This window comes from Pollachius pollachius (assembly GCF_949987615.1).
Source record: "Pollachius pollachius genome assembly, chromosome: 17".
Classification (NCBI taxonomy): domain Eukaryota; kingdom Metazoa; phylum Chordata; class Actinopteri; order Gadiformes; family Gadidae; genus Pollachius; species Pollachius pollachius.
This window is the reverse complement of record NC_136950.1, coordinates 16832484-16851034: the sequence shown is the minus strand read 5'-3', so window position 1 is coordinate 16851034 and position 18551 is coordinate 16832484. Positions and strand designations below refer to the sequence as shown.

General features: G+C 40.7%; 1 protein-coding gene and 1 long non-coding RNA gene across 2 annotated transcripts; both read right to left on the bottom strand.

Annotated features, from left to right (window-relative positions):
• Positions 1 to 1496: 1496 nt before the first annotated feature.
• On the bottom strand, positions 1497 to 4673 carry LOC307088538 (myelin-associated glycoprotein-like). Its single transcript, XM_079754468.1, has 6 exons — positions 4324 to 4673; positions 3588 to 3911; positions 3182 to 3454; positions 2982 to 3051; positions 2836 to 2869; positions 1497 to 1820 (listed from the first exon to the last, which is right to left on the bottom strand). Exons 1-6 carry the CDS (start codon positions 4649 to 4651, stop codon positions 1779 to 1781), a joined length of 1071 nt encoding a protein of 356 aa, XP_079610594.1. The 5' UTR covers positions 4652 to 4673; the 3' UTR covers positions 1497 to 1778.
• A 7451-nt stretch (positions 4674 to 12124) lies between these two features.
• On the bottom strand, positions 12125 to 13352 carry LOC307088539. The gene is made up of 3 exons (XR_013812569.1): positions 13305 to 13352; positions 13007 to 13076; positions 12125 to 12710 (listed from the first exon to the last, which is right to left on the bottom strand). It is a non-coding gene; the product is annotated as an uncharacterized lncRNA (long non-coding RNA).
• Positions 13353 to 18551: the final 5199 nt, after the last annotated feature.

The window sequence follows — 18551 nt, the reverse complement described above, 5'->3', positions numbered from 1 at the left end:
CATTGATTCACACAACATACGAGCTGCGCCCACATGGATCACCATGAAAACTAGTTGCCTTAACTCACAATCTAAGCATCATATACACAAAGATTAAATGCACATTTACCGCTAGAAATGTTATCGAAACGCATTTTAAACTATCTTAAAGTGCTGCATTTGTCTCTGTGAATAAAAGGAGTTTCATCCATTTTGTTTTTGGGTGGGCAGATGCTTAACACACGTGATGTGTTGCTGTTTCTACGGCCGGTCGATAGGGGGCGCTGTACCATTAGATTGGGGACGCTGTACCAGTTCATAGGGGGCGCTGTACCAGTTGATATGGGGCGCATACCAGTCGATTGGGGGCGCTGGACGAGTTGATAGGGGGCGCTGTACCAGTCGATAGGGGGCGCTGTACCAGTCGATAGGGGACGCTGTACCTATTCAAAGAACGATTTGCATTTTGACCTTGAACAGAATATTTTAACCTCCATGAATCAATTTAACATTCTGATAACATCTTCATTACCTTGTTTTCAGGCTTTTTATCTGCGACCTGCACTCCTTTCTGGGCATAGCCTCATACTGTTGGTTTATTAACTGGGCAACTTCCCTTGAAGATAGTGAACTTTGTTTATTGTTTGGTCGTAGAGTTTAGGGGCCATGGCGTATTGCTGATCTTCATCAGCTGATCTTGTGCTTCACAAGTGTGGAACAAACTATAGCCTCCTGATACACATTCTTTGAATTCCAATAAATACATGTAAACAAAATGATTTAAGGTTACCCTACTTATGCGCACAGGAGCATCTGCTGAAGAAGATCAATATTTTGGACTTACCACAGGGACACTACAACACAAAGGTCTACCAGGAGTCAATATCAATTTAAAGGATAAACCCACTGTAATTTTGTATTTTATTTATTGAAAACCTGGCATGCAAAGAGATTAAAAACTGCCATGCTTTTCTATTACTAACTGGTTCATCTATCACATAATATGAGGTATTTCTGGTGCTGTTTATTGATGTTTACCCATAAATTGTAATTGTGGATTCAGTGTTTTCAGATTTGCTTTCAAAAGTAACTCATGCTGTACCTTGATTTCTTGAGCTTCTGGACCTTTCTAAATGCAAAATACTTCCTTTCCAAATGGCACACAACAATTGACAAAGCTTGTTTTTTTACCTTTCAAGATGACGTACTCAGTATGATTATACTGTGAGTGTCATGTTTTGAATGTTTACCGTTGTTTGAATGGTACAGGTGTGTCCGTGCAGTAGAGGGGGAGGGGGCTTCCCGGTGTTACCGGACGGGCGGAACAGGGAGCTAGAGAAGTTCTGGTTTCTTCCTTTAGCAATCCTGACTGAAAACATCTCATTTGGGCCCAACTTTTTCCTTAATTAGTAAAAAACAATATTATGGCTGTGAACACTTTTCGGACGTTTTAATTATTATCATTTATTAGTTATTTTACATGAAAAGAATAATAATGGAAGATTACTGTACGTAGAATGGGCAGTTTCATAAAGTAACGAATAATACATTTTTACATAATACACGTTTTTCCACGTATCCTATCAGTTTGAATAGTGATCATCTATCAACATGAATATACTGTTATTTATTTAAATTTTACTGTTAAACCTGCTCTGTATTTTACAGTTTATTACATGTGGTACTTTTCTTATTCACTGTAATTTGACACTATCCGTCTGAAGACATTGCTGCCAGACGTTTTACTTTTTTTTTTGTTCTGCATAGCACCTCACTTGGCAGAGTCGATCTCTGTGGATCTACTCTTCCACCTTCTTGTCTGACGCCTTGCATATTGGATTCTGTGGAAAAGCATTAATGCATGAATACATGACCTGAAAGTAGAGTGAACAAGTGGTTCCAATAGAATAATGGCAAACCTACTATGATAACATTTGAACAATATGTGTTTATTGAGGTAGCTGAGTACATTATGTTTATTTTGGGAGAGCTAAGATATTGTTTGATTATTGGAATAACTAAAATATGTTCACATGAAGGCTAAGTATAGCATAGTCATCTTTCCTATAGTTGGCTCTGTGAGAATGTGTGTTGTGGTTGACTGCTTCTGTATAAGATGAGATATTCTAAAGAGCAGAAACGCTGCTTTTCTGATTATGCCAATATCCCAGGGCTACTTTCACATGTCTCCAGTCCAGTTCATCTGAACGTAGAACAAATGTGTCTTATATACCGGGTATACCGGCTTTATTTTGATCACCTTATTTTCAGCAATCCTGGGCCAAACTATTAAGAGCTTATAGTGTCTTTTGCATTATCACATGCTTGGGACCCCAAGAATCTGCAGGTTTGTTGAATTAAAAAATAGCTTTGCACGGAGGGGTGCACACACACTCCAGCAGTAATTACAAATGTTGAATTGGGAAACAACGGCTTGGAAGGCATGATGAAAGAGCAGCTATCAGTCTGCTTACATTTATAATCAAAATGACTTTTTCTCTTAGTACAGGTTATTTGCATTTTTTTTCAGTTCTTTGCTTGATTAATTTCCAAGAAGACAATTTTAAATTTGAAGACAATTTGAATATTTGCTCAATTGTAGCAAAAAGATAGAATTTCAGTCATGCATGCAAGAAGTCTTATCAATTAGTTTTACGAGGAATACTTTTGAGAATGCCTAAGACGATGTACAGAAATGACTGGATCCTACAAATATGTTAATGAGGTCATTGTCCACGTTAAAGATTTTTTTTTTATCAATTCAGTAAACTTGTTTACTTTGCCTTCTTAGGGTAAACCATTTCTACGTTCAAGTGCAGGATGCGAGTACGCTGTCCACCACTGTGTGGTTCCTACCTGTTGCTGAGTTGAAGGTTTCTTCAGTAACCACCTAAAAACACGAGGTGGGATCACGGGTTAGATCGTAGATGGACCCAGCACACATGCTAGGCTCCTCTTGCCTCATCATTGTTCAAACTAAATTGGGTGTGTGTTTTACTTACAGGACAGAGATGACCAGACCAATAAAGAAGACGGTACCAAAGAATCTCACTATCAGAGGGACATTCAATCCTGTAAGAGACAAATCATGGTAGATCACTGGGGCATTGTCATATCCATTTAGAGATTGTAGGGATATATTTGGGATATGTGTTATAGTAAGGTTTTTTATTATAGGGTCCATGGGTAGAAGTTGATTTACCGATGCTTTCACCGCTGATAGTGAGTTTAATCTCTTTTGATGTTTGGTTTCCCGAGGGATTCGTGGCCACGCAGTAGTAGATTTCTCTGTAGCTGGACACATTGAAGCTGTACAAAGATCCATCTGACACATTCAGGGGTCCCTCCACACTGCTCCTGAACCAGGTGAACCGGAGAACGGGGGGGTTGGCTCTGCTGGTGCACGTCAGGTTGACCACACTGCCCAGCGACACCGTGGGGGGGCTGACGGAGGCCTGGGTATCCTTCGGGGAATCTACAGGAACACAAGATAAGTCTTCAATTTCAAGCTATGGTTCTGCTGTTGACGGATTTGAATGCAGTATGTAAAGTCTTTGCGCTTTTCAGCCGTCCCGGCTCACTGATTGGACCGTATGCTGGTCACTCACAGGAAACGTTGAGCGTCACGACGCTCTCTGCTGTTCTGATGCTGGGCCCGCCTGCTGGGTCGTTCACGGGATACGCCGCCTGACAGGTGAGGCGGACTCCGTCATGTCGGTCCGACAGAGTGATATTCAGCCGCCGGGTCCTGACGTTAGGCTTTTGGTCTCCGTGCGGTTCCGGCCGGCCGTCAGGGCCTCCTGACAGGTTCCAGCTCAGGTGAGGCGGCTCGGTGGGACAGGGTGCGATGGCCCTGCAGGTGAACGTTACCCTGCTCCTCTCCGTTAGTGGTCCCTCCTGGAGGGTCTGTATGGAGGGTGCTGGGGCTGAATCTACATGGTTGTTTTCAAGAAACATTTGTATTAGGCTGAAATGTAGCTTTAATATCCACATGAACGAATGAAGCATGTTCAGTGTTGACCAGTATATTCCAGAGGGAAAATAATCCTTATTAACACATTAAAGATTGTATGAGGGAAATGAAGTGCATCTAGCCCCATAGTCAATAACTCATGCACTACAGTATACAATATGACACTGGCATGAGACATTGTTCTTTAAAGTGAAAATACAATTCTGTGGTATCGCTATTTTAATTCTAGACCAGGTGACCAAGTACATCTGACTAATCAGGAAGTAGCCGACAATCAATAACGATGTAAATAGTATTGAAATAGGTTACAAATAATTATTATAATGACAGTAATAAAAAAATAGACCCCCAAACCAAATGGGGTCTCCTACCTTTAACTGTGATTGTAAGAGGATTGCACCTGTCAGTTGCATTGAACCTGGTGGATTCCACTCTGAAGTAATATAAGTCTGCATAACTTGAGCTCATGTTTGTAAAAACAGTTGTGCAGTTGTATTCACTAATATTCCCAATGATACTAATTGGATATATATTATCTTGTATGTTGCTTTGGAAAACCGCATTTTTAGGATTGGTGTTTGATTTTAACCATACACCCAAAATGGGTTTGTTTTTATCGAATTGATTTAATGGTACGGAATCAAATGAACATGGAATTTGCAAACAAGTGTCGCTCAATGCCTCCATCTTGTTTGGCATAGATGCATGAAGGGATGACCGACAGGATCCCACACCACCTGCAATGCAAGCATTTTTTACACCAAATGGCCAATGACATCCATCATTTCAAGTCACATCCTCCTAAGACATGGGTGTAGTTAAATGCAGAAGTTTGGAAACTTCCACCTTTAGCAATTGTCCCTATGTGACCACTCTTTTAATGATCCATGCATGGCTTATCAAGCTTGATGTCATTTATTAGTAATTGTGTTTAATATTCTCCTTGAGTGAGGAGACTAAACTGCGCTAACTAAAGAGTAACTGGGATCCGACCTAATACTGCTTGACCTGAAAAACACGCGAGAACATGGCTTGTAAAATGCAGGAAATTATATTTATATCATTGTGGTATTTCCTCCTCTCAACCACATATTAAGCAATTGTGTGGTTGCAGTCCTGTGAATTCAAATACTAAAATAAAGAACATTTAGTCACCAAATGAATGTGTATTCACAGTACAATCTGAGATGTATTAAATCGGATCAATTCACAAAGATGAAAAGGCCTGTGTTGTATTTAGTATGCATAGTGTCTCTGTATGGACAGAGAAGAAGTTGGAAAAAGCTTTCACCAAAAAATGAGTGTAGCATTTTAAAATGAGTATAGATAGCCTACTCTGTCAAACAAATAAATTGATCATAACTCATTCTTAGTTCTTACTGAAATGCGACAAACAAAACCAGAACCATTAAATTCTAAAAGATAGTCAAATTCTTCGGTGAAGCTTTTTCAAGCTCTACTGCTGGTTGGCTGTAGCGAGTCCTGCTGTAGTTAGTCCTGTAATGACTCCTGCTGTAGCGAGTCCTGCTGTAGTTAGTCCTGCTGCTGGTTTGCTCTAGTGAGTCCTACTGTAGTGAGTCCTGGTGTAGTGAGTCTTACTGTAGTGAGTCTTACTATAGTGATTCCTGCTGTAGTTAGTCCTGCAATTGTGGGCCGTGGTGTAGAGAGTCCATTTGCTGGTTGGCTGTAATGACTCCTGTTGTAGTGAGTCCTAATGAAGTGAGTCCTGCTGTAATGATTCCTATTGTAGTGAGTCCTAATGTAGTGAGTCCTACTCTAATACGTCGTGCTGTAGTGAGTACTGCTGTTGTGAGTCCCATACAGTGATTTGTTGCATCCACTCCGAAACACTATAAATGCTGTGGCCATGTGTGACAGCACTCCACTTCACGAACGAGGCATCACAGTGGCCATGAAGCCTCTTATCTCTTTCAGTGCTCTCTCAGCTCAGCTCCATGTCCATGATCAGCGTGGGCCTCAGCTCCAGTGCTACCTTGCCTCTTCCTGCCTGTGTAGGCACCAACCTGGCTGCAAACTCTTCTTCCTTGCTTCTTCCTTCTAATTTTCTGGCAGTATATTTGAATATTTATGAGTGGGTTTGACACTAAAGGGGCCAAACCTCAGTCCAGATCTGCACATCTATTCACACGTTCTCTGTGAACACTGGGCACTTCTCTACATTAGAGACAGGAAGCTATGATGTCACCTCTTTGCTAAGTTAAGGCCCTGCCTTGCAAAATACCAAACCTTTGGACCAATGATCAAACACTGCCGTCGGTTGTGGGGGGGGATTGACCTGGAGGAGGACGTGGACATAGGAGACGAGGACCAAAGTATGGGATGAGCAGTGTTGTGCCTGAACGCGTTCATTGAACGATAGTTCATGAACTCGTTCATATTTTGGGCGAACGTGAACTGAACGTACTGTATTACTGCCTGATGAACGTTACTGTGAACTCGTTCATTCTGGTGTCTCTGGACAGCACCCTCACTCGGTTTAACTTCGTTCAATATGGGGGTTATTTGTTTATCAAGACGGCGGATGCGCGCGCAGATCGCCATGTTGTTTGACCGGTTGCCATGGTAATCTCCGTGTGGTTAATTTGCAGTTGCGGTGTTGCCAGCTTACTGTTACATTAAACTGTAATCAGAAAAGGCGGTTATATGCTATAGACCCTATATTATCTGTCGGCTGGGCCTATATAAAGGCTGGGACGAATTTCAAATTATAAATATGTACACTTTATTTTGAAAGTACAGACCGGCGCGATTCCGATTAAAACGAATGGCGTGGTGATTATTCTTCAAAACGAGGGCTGTTCAATTGTGGAAAATGAATTAAACTGTAATCAGACAATGCAGTTATATGCTATAGACCCTAGAGTATCTGTGGTATAAAGGCTGAGACGAATTTCAAATTATAAATATGTACAATCCATAACGTTAGCTCTCTGGCTCATAGTTCATCGGACTAGAATACCTCATAGAATCATTGCTTGTTGGCCGGAAACGGAAAGGGGGGCTGTTCACGTTTGGTTGTAGTCTTTTCGCTCGGTTATCCGTCTCATCAGTAGGGCTAGAACTGAGCGAAAAGACTACAACCAAACGTGAACACCCCCCCTTTCCGTTTCCGGCCAACGAGCAATGAGTCTTCCAACAGAAATCAATGGGATTTACAAAATGCGCTAAATGTGCAATAAAACACGATAGAAACTGTATTTCGCTACGATACTTGATTCAACCATTCTATTTCATCCTAGACAAACCACAAAGGGGGCTCAATGTTCAAAATACCTGAAAAAACGAATAGCTCACAGCAACATATTGAAAAAAAGAACTATGAAGTAGTTCATTTTTTGGAACTGTGAACTTAGTTCAAAATTTTGATTGATGAACGTTTAACTGAACTAGTTCATTTAAAAATTTGTGAACTGAACTTTGAACTAGTTCACGTAGAAAGTGAACTTTTCCAACACTGGGGATGAGATTGGAGCAGCGTCGGTTGACCATGTTGTGGGACATTGGGACATTGAGAGAGCTGGACAGACAGACCGACCTCAGCAGAGGAGTGTTGCAAAAGTGTGTTTTCTTTTTTTTAAAAGCACAGGCAAAAGAAAAAATCCCTACTGTCTACAGTAAAGTATTTAGACAGACAAACAGATACAGAATGATTGTGTGGAGGGAAGTAATCTACACTTCAGCGCTGTTTGATAGTAGGCCTATATTAGAATAAACAGTTTCAGAATTTAGCAAATGGACGATGGTGAAATCCTGCATGAACCTATCTTCATAGATGAAGGATTTAGTCTGAGAAGGTCAAAGGGAGAAACATCACAGATATATTGAATGTCAAATGTCTGCAGAGCAGAGGTGATACATCGTCATCTGGGACAATCTAGATTTCCACCAATCTGCTCTGATCCAGAACCGGTTCCATCAGCATCCACACTCTCACTCCAATCCTCCCCACAATACTCTCAAGGGTTATGAACCATGGAGGCATTTTGAGGACCCTAATCCAATGAAAACGCAATGTTGAAGATGAAAATGCAATAGCACTAATGCTTTTTATTTTTCTTAATATACACATTATTTGAGTCAGATAAACAATAAAATGCTATCTCTTTGCATTTTAAAACATGTCTGCTTAAATGTGGACAATATACAAATAAAAGTTAAAACAATTTGCGTTTGCATTTTCAAACTATGGCACGCTTCAATGTAGACAATATTAAAATGCAAATGAGTGGGTGGGACAAACTCCACCCATTGGGTTACTGGCTGAACTTTAAAATCGGTGTCACCCTTCACTTCACATGTGGACATACCTGCTCTCCAATGGGAGGAGTTGTTCCCTCCCACTTATTAATATTTGAATATTGTCCACTTTGAAGAGGGGGCATTTTTGGACAATTTTAATCCAAATAGATTTGCATTTACTTTTCATTATTGTCCACTTTATAGAGGGGGCATTTTTGGAAAAGGGTTAGATTGGATGATTTCATTTAAATTGTATTTATGACTAATTTACATACTATACCAGCTTTATACAAAGCATTGCATATGTATTCCTGTTGCAGTGTTTTATCTTGAGGTGTCCCTAAAAATGTAATGAAATGCAGCCTGCTGTTTCTTTGCAGCATTTTATAAAAGTGGCCTTTCCTAACATTTGTTGTGCTGTTGATTTCATAAACAGCACCAAGCAGGGAGTTGTACAAACTTTTGTTTTGGTTTATTGGGTGCCTTGGAGTCCAAAAAGCATAAGGGGTGCCATGGATGCTGAAGCAGGATATGTTTACACTGACATGAGTGGATACTAAAGAGATCCCAGTCCAAACTATTCAGCTCCTCTCCAGTTCAGCCCTGATCTGTGTGTTCTTAGCCTGTTGAGCAGTGATCTCAACGTACTCTGAGGTCTGCTCCTCCCCCTGGGGGAACACCAGGCCTGGGTTCTGCACAGCACCTCGCTTGGCAAAGTCGATCTCTCCGTAGTGGATCTCCTCTTCCACCTGCATGTCTGACGCCTCGAATATTGGATTCTGTGGAAGAGCATTGATACATGAATACATGACCTGAAAGAAGAGTGAACAAGTGTTTCCCATAGAACAGGGTTAGGGATGTTCAAGGTTTTTTCACTGAAGCCCACAAAAAGAAAAATGTAAGAAGGGCTGGGCCACGCACCCGAGCTGAGGTATATCGCCTCACTCAAGTGTATCAAAGTTAGCAAAATCAATCAAATGAGGTCAGTAATGCTTGATAATTGAATATGCTTAGGAAAATATCCTATATAAAAGCCTATATAACCAGTCCCTCCAGAAAAATTCGGTGTTTTTTGTGATTGTTGCGGCCAAAAATCCTTGATTATGCGGTACGTTTCCTTAAAAAAGGTGATGAAATATGCGGCATATTTATGTAATTTTATGCGATGAAATTGCAGGAACTTGCAAAAATTGTGGGAACTTGTGAAAAATGCAGCTTTTCGATGTCGTTCACGTCGCGTAATTACGTCACTTCATAAGTTCCCATGGCAACAGGGGGAAATGGCTGCTCTTTTGTGAAGTAAACGCAACATTTTTCAACTTTCTGCTAAGATATATGTGACTTTTTTCAACGAAAATGCGAAGGAATATTTTGCGTGGAAATCTGCAATTTATGCGGTGAAAGTGCGGCATATTTGAAAAAATGCGGCCCCCGCATGAATATGCAGGCTTTGGCTGATTATGCGTTGAATTATGCGATCGCGTAATCGTGTTTTTCTGGAGGGACTGTATAAGAGTCGTCATGGGTTCATTTTTTTTTTTATTAATGTTGTTACAAAAAGCTGTGGCAGGTCAGGCTTCTTAGTCAGGAATGAGACCCCCTTCACAGCCCTGTATAAAGGGGAAAAAGGTATTGGTATATTTCAAGCTTGTTATGCGAATAAGTAACTGAACAGTAACTTATTGAAAAGGCGCTTTTCAGACTCCACACTCTTTTTGTGTGGATTCTCATCAGAGGAAACTTGGCCTTTTCCAAGCTCCGGTAGAAGTCGGTTTTGGAGAGAAGCTCATGTTGATTCCTCAGATAATCATCACACTGCATTTGGATAAATTCTAATTGCAGACTCTCTTCCACTTCTTCTGCATCCATCGAACAATCTTGGAAGCGCTGAGTTAGCACAGAAAGCTTGGCCTTCAGAAAAGCACATCTGATTTCGGACATCTTGGGGAAGTGCGCAACATTGAAGTTGCAGCTCATGAAGAGGTCGGTCCTTCTCTTTTAAAGAGAGAAATAGAAAAAAGTTGATTTCAGATCTCAGGGGATAAAACCGCAGCAACACGGAGCAGCCAGTTGACTGCGTACATCAGAATGGCAGAGTACGTCCCCGTATTCAGCACCTACATCAGATAGAAAAGCTTTGGTAGAGCCCTCAGGCTCGAATTATGTTGACAGTTTTCAAGACAGTGTTCATCACATCGCCAAGCTGGACGGCTTTGCCACAAAGGGCTTCATGGTGGATGATGCAGTGCATTGGAACAGCCTCACATGCACTCCCTTGCACCTTGGAGCACACCCTAGAGGCCATTCCTTTGTGCTCGCCTTCCATTGCTGGAGCCCCATCCGTTGTTACTCCACACAGCTTGTCTAAGTTGTGTCCCATCTTCTCAATTGCATCTGACACAGCTTCAAAGATGTCCTTAACGTTGTTGTGCCCTTTAGACTCCTAAGATCAAGCAGCTCCTCCGTAATGCAAAAATCTGAAGCGTAAGCTTTTTCCCACAAGTCTTCGATTCACCACACAACTGTGTTTCTGGACATGGTCACAGTTTTGAATTCCTGCATTTTCTATGAACACATTAATCCTGCAACTTTAGCGAGACAATGTTTAACGAAGGCACCATTCCATGTCGGCCAATGAGTTGAGCTACCTGCTATTATGGCCTTTTCTTGTGCTTTGTAAGCACGGAAATATACTGTTGAGCTAGAGGGTTGCAATTTGCTGAACTTTCTGTTCTTGCTTGGCACCAGTGTAGGTCTGATGGTTTCATTGTGTTGTTTGTAGTGTTGTCATATATTATAGTCTTTAATCACTGCAACAGTTTCATTGCACATTTCTCCCTTGACTCCTGTGAAGAAATATTCATTTTCCAACCGTGTCTGAAATTTCCTGCACTCACTTGCTATCTTGTGTTTCTTTAGTTCTCCCATTTTTGGGCACCATGGCAAAACATCTATTTGATTGCTCTTGTTGTGTTGAGACCTACCTTGTTTAAGACGGCTCCTCCTTGTATGTAAACTGAGGCCCTGTTTACACGATGACACTTGCGGGAGAAAACGACAAAATATTTGATCAGATGTGCCTTTCGTTTATACGCCGACAGCGTTTTCGGGGCTTAAAAACGCAAAAAAAAGAAACCACCCGCCAGAGTGGAACTCTTAAAAACGCTCCACCGTTGCGTTTCCGTCTAAAAGGTTTACAATGCAAACGTGTGATCTGATCTACACACAGTGGTTCTCGTACGCGTATACGCAGGGTGCGATTTGTGAAAAAACCAGAGGGGGGGATAATTTTGAGAAACATTTTAAAATGTTTCAAAATGAAGACGGACCCTGTGTATTTTGGTTGTTAATTATTACGATGTAATGGTGAAAATACTTTGGGTGGGGGGGATAATTTTTATCCCCACCGAGGATAAAAATAATTCGGCAGAGGGTAGGACGTGTAAACCAGAGGGGGGGATAATCCCCACCATCCCCACCGGCAAATCGCAACCTGCGTATACGTCACATCCATGTGCAGTGCAGGCAAACAACAACAATTTCACACACTTTTGCATCACCGTATGCACGCAGATTTCCCCCCAAAGACGCTTGTCTAAACGCGGAATAAAAAGTGAGAACGAACGCGACTTTTGTGTTACGTTTTGTGTTAACGTTACCCTGCTCCTCTCCGTTAGTGGTCCCTCCTGGAGGGTCTGTATGGAGGGTGCTGGGGCTGAATCTACATGGTCGTTTTCAAGAAACATTTGCATTAGGCTGAAGTGTAGCTTTAATATCCACATGAATGAATGCAGCATGTTCAGTGTCGAGGGGAGAATAATCATCATTAACACAATAAAGATTGTAGTAGGGAAACAAAGTGTGTCTCACACCATAGTTTATAATAAGTATTTTACAATACGACACTGGCGTAAAACATTGTTAAAACATTCTTTAAAGTGAAAATACAATTCTGTGGTATCAATACTTTAATTCTAGACAAGGAGAACAGGTGTGTCTACCTAGTCAGGAACTAGCCAAAAATCTAGAATGATCATAATCATTTTGAAATAGGAACACAAATAATTCTAAAAATGACAGTAATCAAAAAATAGACACCCAAACCAAAAGGGGTCTCCTACCTTTAACTGTGATTGTAAGAGTATTGCAGGTGTTAGTTGCCATGAAACAGCTGTTTTCCACTCTGAAGTAATATACGACAGCATAACTTGATTTCATGTTTGTAAAAACAGTTGTGCAGTTGTATTCTCTCATATTCCCAATGATACTAATTGGATATATATTATCTTGTTTGTTGCTGTGGAAAACCATACTTTCTGGATGAGGCCCAAAATCGTTGCACAATTTTAGCCATGAACCAATAAAGGGTTTGCTTTTATCAAATTGATTTGATGGTACGGAATCAAATGAACATGGAATTTGCAAACAAGTGTCGCTCAATGCCTCCATCTTGTTTGGCATGGATGCATGAAGGGTCGAGGACAGGATCCCTCACCACCTGCAATGCAAGCATTTTTTACTCAAAATGGCAAATGACATGCATCCTTCCTGTCCCACCACATCCTCCTCCAACAGCCTGGCCACACCTCTACTAGACCTGCATCACATTCTGAAAATGGATACAGGCTTCATTTCGGAGATCGATTAAATGCAGATTAGCCTATAGTCCAATTAGGTGTAAAACTAATGACTCATTCTGGGTCTTGTTAGACGGGTCTGTTGGCGTGCTTATACCTAAACATGTTCAGTGCTTGGAACTAAATATTCACAATATAACAAATGAACACCACTCACCTGAAACAAAGATGACATTCAGTAGCATTTCAATCTTGATCATCGTGATGCATGTTGTGAACCTCATCTCCTGCATCATGAATTCAAAAGAAGGTTAGAATTAATGTAATGTATTTGTTTTAGTTTTTAACGTGGCCTTGGTTAAGGTTCCTACATCTTCCTTACAAATACAACAAATAACCAATATGGAAATACAGTAGGCTCCATGGAACACCAACTTTTGCAAGAACATGCATGAAACAGCTTATTGAAGGCCTTTAGAAAAATGATTTATATATACCATGTTTTAATTCCTTACCGAGAGCAGTAGGTGTTTTTTCACACCCAACAGGCAGGGTTTGTTCTGAAAGAGGAACAGTGTTGCACTAATGTGTTGTTAGATGTAGGTTTAATTAAATACAGAAGTTTGGAAACTTCCACCTTTAGCAATTGTCCCTATGTGACCACCATTTTTATGATCCATGCATGGCTAATCAACCTTCATGTCAGTTATTAGTAATTTTTTTAAATATTTTCCTTGAGTGAGGAGACTAAACTGCACTGAGTAAAGAGTTACTTTGATCAGACCTAATACTGCTGTCACTTGAACTGAAGAACATCAGAGTACATGGCATGTGGAAAGCAGAGAATGGGTTTTAGACCATTGTGGTGTTTCCACTTCTCAACCAAGTAGTAGGCAATTTTCTGGTTGCAGTCCTATGAAAATTGCTTAATTCATGAAGACGAAAAGGCCTGCATTATATTTATTGAGCATAGTTACAGTCTGTATTGACAGAGGAGAAGCTTGCAAAAGCTTTCACCAAAGAATGTCAAAATAATTGCTTTTTAGAAATAGATTAGAAAGCCAATTATGTAAAACTAATACATTGATTATAACCTATTCTCAGTTCTTACTAATTTACATGCAACGAACAAAACCAGAACCATAGTTTTCTTTCATTTTAAAATTCTCAAATTCTTTGAGAGCTTTTTCAAGCTTTGCTTGGAGGCATTTGAAGGACCATAATCAAATGAAAACGCAATGTTGAAGATAAAAATGCAATAGCATTAACGCTTTTTGTTTTTCCTAATTAACAAACATTATTTTGAGTCAGAAATGGAATGAAAAATGCATTTGAATATTGCCCACTTGATAGCGGGGCATTTTTTGTAAAATACAAATTAGGATTTGACGGTTTCATTTTCATATTATTTGTGACTCAAATATTGTGTTTACATTATGAAAATTAAAATAATTGCAATTCATTTGTTTATTGTCCTTAAAACGCTCCCTTAGTGAACTGGATCAAATATCTAAGTTGAGATTCTAACACATTGATCGCAAGCACATATAAATAAATACGTTATACTCTTGGCTGACTTCTGTTGTACACGCAACGTCCACCGAGGGGAGCTAGATTGTCAGTCCAATTGCAACACAAGATAACATCAAGTGGCTTTGGTCACATTAGCTTAACAAAAAATGATACGTCATTATCACTATCCATAAGAAACTAAAAAGAGGCAAAGTCACCTCTTTCATTGAAACGAAAAAATAGCTCTGATTAAGGATTTTAGTATGAGTCTGAGGCAAAGGCTCTTAACGTGTCTGTCTGTGTGTCTGTGTGTGCAATAGGCTGAACATGTCCTGGGGAGTGGAGGCTGTGTAGAGATCTGGGGCTGTGCCGTGTCCACGTCTTGGGTCACCCTCACCCTACCCCACGTGTCCGCCCCCGTCAGGGTGGAGGACCTCGGCAGGAATGCGGGCGAGTTATCTTTGTGCTCTCAAGGACAATGAGAGGGAGGAGAACAATGTGTGGTGGGCAAGACGGCTCGGGTTACACCTCCCTGGCTCCCCTCGGGCGTGAGGGACAGCAACAGCTACGCGGTCTGATGCCCCGGGGTCCTTAGGGGTAATATTTCATAAATGTTCTCCACTGTCGATGGTACTCCATCCACAGCGGCCACAGAGAAACCTGGAAACATGTTCTACAATGCCTCCTTATCTGAATTAGGATGCTACAAATAATGAGCGGTTTGCCCTGTAAAGACCCTGTGTATACCCTGTACATACCCTGTATATAACCTGTGTATACCCGGTACATACCCTGTGTATACCCTGTATATAACTTGGGTATACCTAGTGCATATCCTCCAATATATTGTAACCTGGTTATGGGTTATGCACATCCATATTAGCGAAATGTAACGGCATGGCGTTGATATTTCAGTCAAACGGTAATAACTAAAGATTGCCCTAAGAAGGAGGCTCTACACCATGAACAATTGTTATTTGTTATAATTGTTATTGCTATTGTTATTATACGTGATATTAATAATGAACATTATCCAATATTTATGAATCATTTGTAACCCACGCATATGATCAATTGACCCACCTCACCAGAAAGGAGGGGTTGAATAAAGAAAGTATTTCTTAAAGTAAGTGATGAACATAGAGGGTATTTCTTTAAGAAGTTGTCTAACATAGAGGGTATTTCTTAAAGGAGGTGTTGAACATAGAGGGTATTTCTTAAAGGAGGTGTTGAACATATAGGGTATGTATTATAGGTGGTGTTGAACTTGTAGGGTATTTTTTCAAACGAGGTGTTGAACAAGGAGTATTTTTGAAGGTTCAATCTTTGCTGGTAAAGACAAAAAAAGGCAGAAACGGAATGAATTACATTTGTTTATACAACGGAATTAGTCAAAATGAATTAACAGTTCCCCATTCAAGAACATGTCACATCTTGACATACTAAGGCCCCGTCCACACGGGCGCAAACAATGTTTTCTCCTCTGTTTTCCTTTGATGCGTTTCTGGAATACCTCCGTAAAGCCGGACTCATTTTAAAAACGCATCAAGCTGTAGAAACGCTGTAGTACATTTTCAAGGCACTGGTTCTCCACCAAAAAAAGTGGAGCGCATCAAGTCTGTGCGCATCCAGCCTGCTAGCTGTATACAAACATTCAGTTGAGGAGATAGCAGTTGTTAAACCTTTTAGATTGAGCAGAATTACTTTTTAATGTACAGTTAGTAATTACATTTACCAAGGGACTATTTAAAGCTACAAAAAAAAAAATATATAATAATAAATCAACGCAACTCTAGTGTCGCCCAGCTGTTGGGGGGGGGGGGGCGACGACGTCATTGTTTGCGTTTCAGGCGTCCACACGAATCCTAACACGCAAACGCATCGACCCGTTTTCAACTAATCAACCCTGGGACTTAGTTTCAGAAAAGTGCACCGAAAACGCTGGAATCGTCTGGACGGTCGGCCCAAACACACAAGACTTGTGCGTTTTCACCAAAACATTGGTTCCGTGTGGACAGGGCCTAAGTATTGGGTCAGTGTGCAGCGGGATCAACGACTAGCTGAGAGGCAGTACCTCTGTGGAAGCAGCTGATGCGAGGTGTGAAGTCTTCTCATTTCAAGAGTTTCCTGAGGGGGCGTTAGCTGTCTGCTCCTCCAGGAGCAGACAGCTAAGGAGTTGTAATCTAACTGTTAACACCTTGTAGCTGACACGTTCCTTGGGGGAGAGTGGACACCCTCTCTGCTATCTTGACCTTTCAGCAGTTTAATACGAGAGGTCAGCCTTGCCATTAGCACCTTTGAAATGACGGCCTTCAGTCTGGTTTATGTTGGTTATTGCCATAAGTATTACTTGGCTTTATTTATGCTTTTCATTGTCTCCGACAATCAAATATTTGTCCAACTAAAACTCCTATAACAACTACTACAAGAGCTACTAATACTACTACTAATAATAATATTAATACACTATAGTTAATCATCTTATGTTTTGTAAACATTATTTGATTCAATCAATATAGTTAACTGCATTGATAATGGTCAAAAGTTTTGTTGTATTTATATTGTCCAGACTTCCCAAACGCCACACACCTGCCACAGAGTCTGGCTGTTGAAATAATGAGGGGGCAAGGCCTTTCAAACCCACTTCAGCTGCACTCACAGGACCTCAAGAAGAATTTCACAGGTTTATCTTTGTCCTCAGGCATCAAGAGAAGGAGCTATGAGCCCTACAGGCCTTGTTTAATACTTCCCTTCACATCTTGTGATGATACAGTAAAGGGGAATTTACTACTCCTCACCCCCAAAAAACATTATTTTGCTGTTAAAAATATGCTATGAGGAAAAACGTTTTTTGGATTGAACATATGAAATGCCAGACCCCTTCCATCTTAGCCGCAGTCCTTCCGTATTGGGAATCGAGCGATTGGCAAGGTTTTTATTCATCTATTTGTCGTTTGTGACAGCATTCTTTATCGGTCAAAGACATAAGCAACACAAAGCCATGTGCTGATGGCCTTGCGGTTTATCTAACTAATCCCTTTCCCTCGTGAGGAAGGATCATATCCTCCATAAAGGGGGATGGATGCCTGGACCATTAGAGACAGATGGAAGTTTTGGTGTATATCATTTCTCCCAGTGCTGACTGAATAAGGTTAGTTTTTGACTGCAAAAGAAACAAATTATAGTGATACTGGAGTAAGTGGAGACACCTTATGATTGGAATTATAAAAAGACTACTCGACAAAACATCATTATGACTCAAATATGTTACATTATATCTATTAGGTGTGATCAATGATATACTTATTATGTACATTTCCTTTCTTAAAACCAACCTGCTGTCACTTCCCTTTGTGCCTCCATACCCTACACCCAATCTTATTGGCTTCTGACAGGACTCTTTTTGTCGTTCAGAAGACTGAGCGTGATGACGTCTACGTGATGTGGGAAGCATTTCTGGAGTGAGTGGTCAAGACAGCTGACTATGGAGCCTCCTAAGATAGAGCGGTATGTTCCACGCTGGGCCGTGGACCTCAAGGTTACAGACGCCTCTGGCCAGACCAGCTGTGAAGTTGTGAAAGTTCAAAGGGGGAAAGTAAAACGAAACCCTTGGCAAGCACTGTGAAGGGTGAAGCAATCGCCTCCGATGATGTATAGAACCATATTAATACCTTGTAGACACCTCACACTTTCTCCTACTGAACAAACACGACACCCGACAGTCATCTTGACCTATGGCTGTTAAGAAGTTGTAAATCCAGCAAGACTGGCGCTCCTTAACTCCCACCTTATTATGTATCACTTGGCCTCTAGAAAGTACTTATATCCTTATGTCATTAAAATGCTTTCAAGTTAAAATGACTTAGTTAAAATATCCCCAATACATTTTTTTTTCACAAACTTTCATTCTACTTTGAGGGGATAGATAATCCATGTTGACTTTATGCATTTGCGGCCATTAAATGTTAACACATTACATACAGGCTACATGCTATTGTAACTGAAGATAAGTCCAAAATGCATCTCATTTTGTTGTATTAAATTATCATACCTTTCTCTACTAATATCTACGGATAAATGTTCCAGAGTGATTGATCAGTAAAAGAAGCAGCAGCGACTTAGAAGGCCGTGGTCCATATTGGTCAGCCCCTCCCCTCCAGAACAATAGAGCCCAGGTCTTTTGTTATCTTGTGACACACTGCAATCAAACAAAGGTCCTACCTCCATATTTGGCTTGATGGAGCCTTATA

Coding starts and splice junctions, on each gene's coding strand:
- LOC307088538 (XM_079754468.1), bottom strand. CDS start 4,651: ATGCCAAACAAGATGGAGGCATTGAGCGACACTTGTTTGCAAATTCCA. Junction 3,912..4,323: donor TCTTACAATCACAGTTAAAG/GTAGGAGACCCC, acceptor ACAACCATGTAG/ATTCAGCCCCAGCACCCTCC. Junction 3,052..3,181: donor TATCAGCGGTGAAAGCATCG/GTAAATCAACTT, acceptor TGTCTCTTACAG/GATTGAATGTCCCTCTGATA.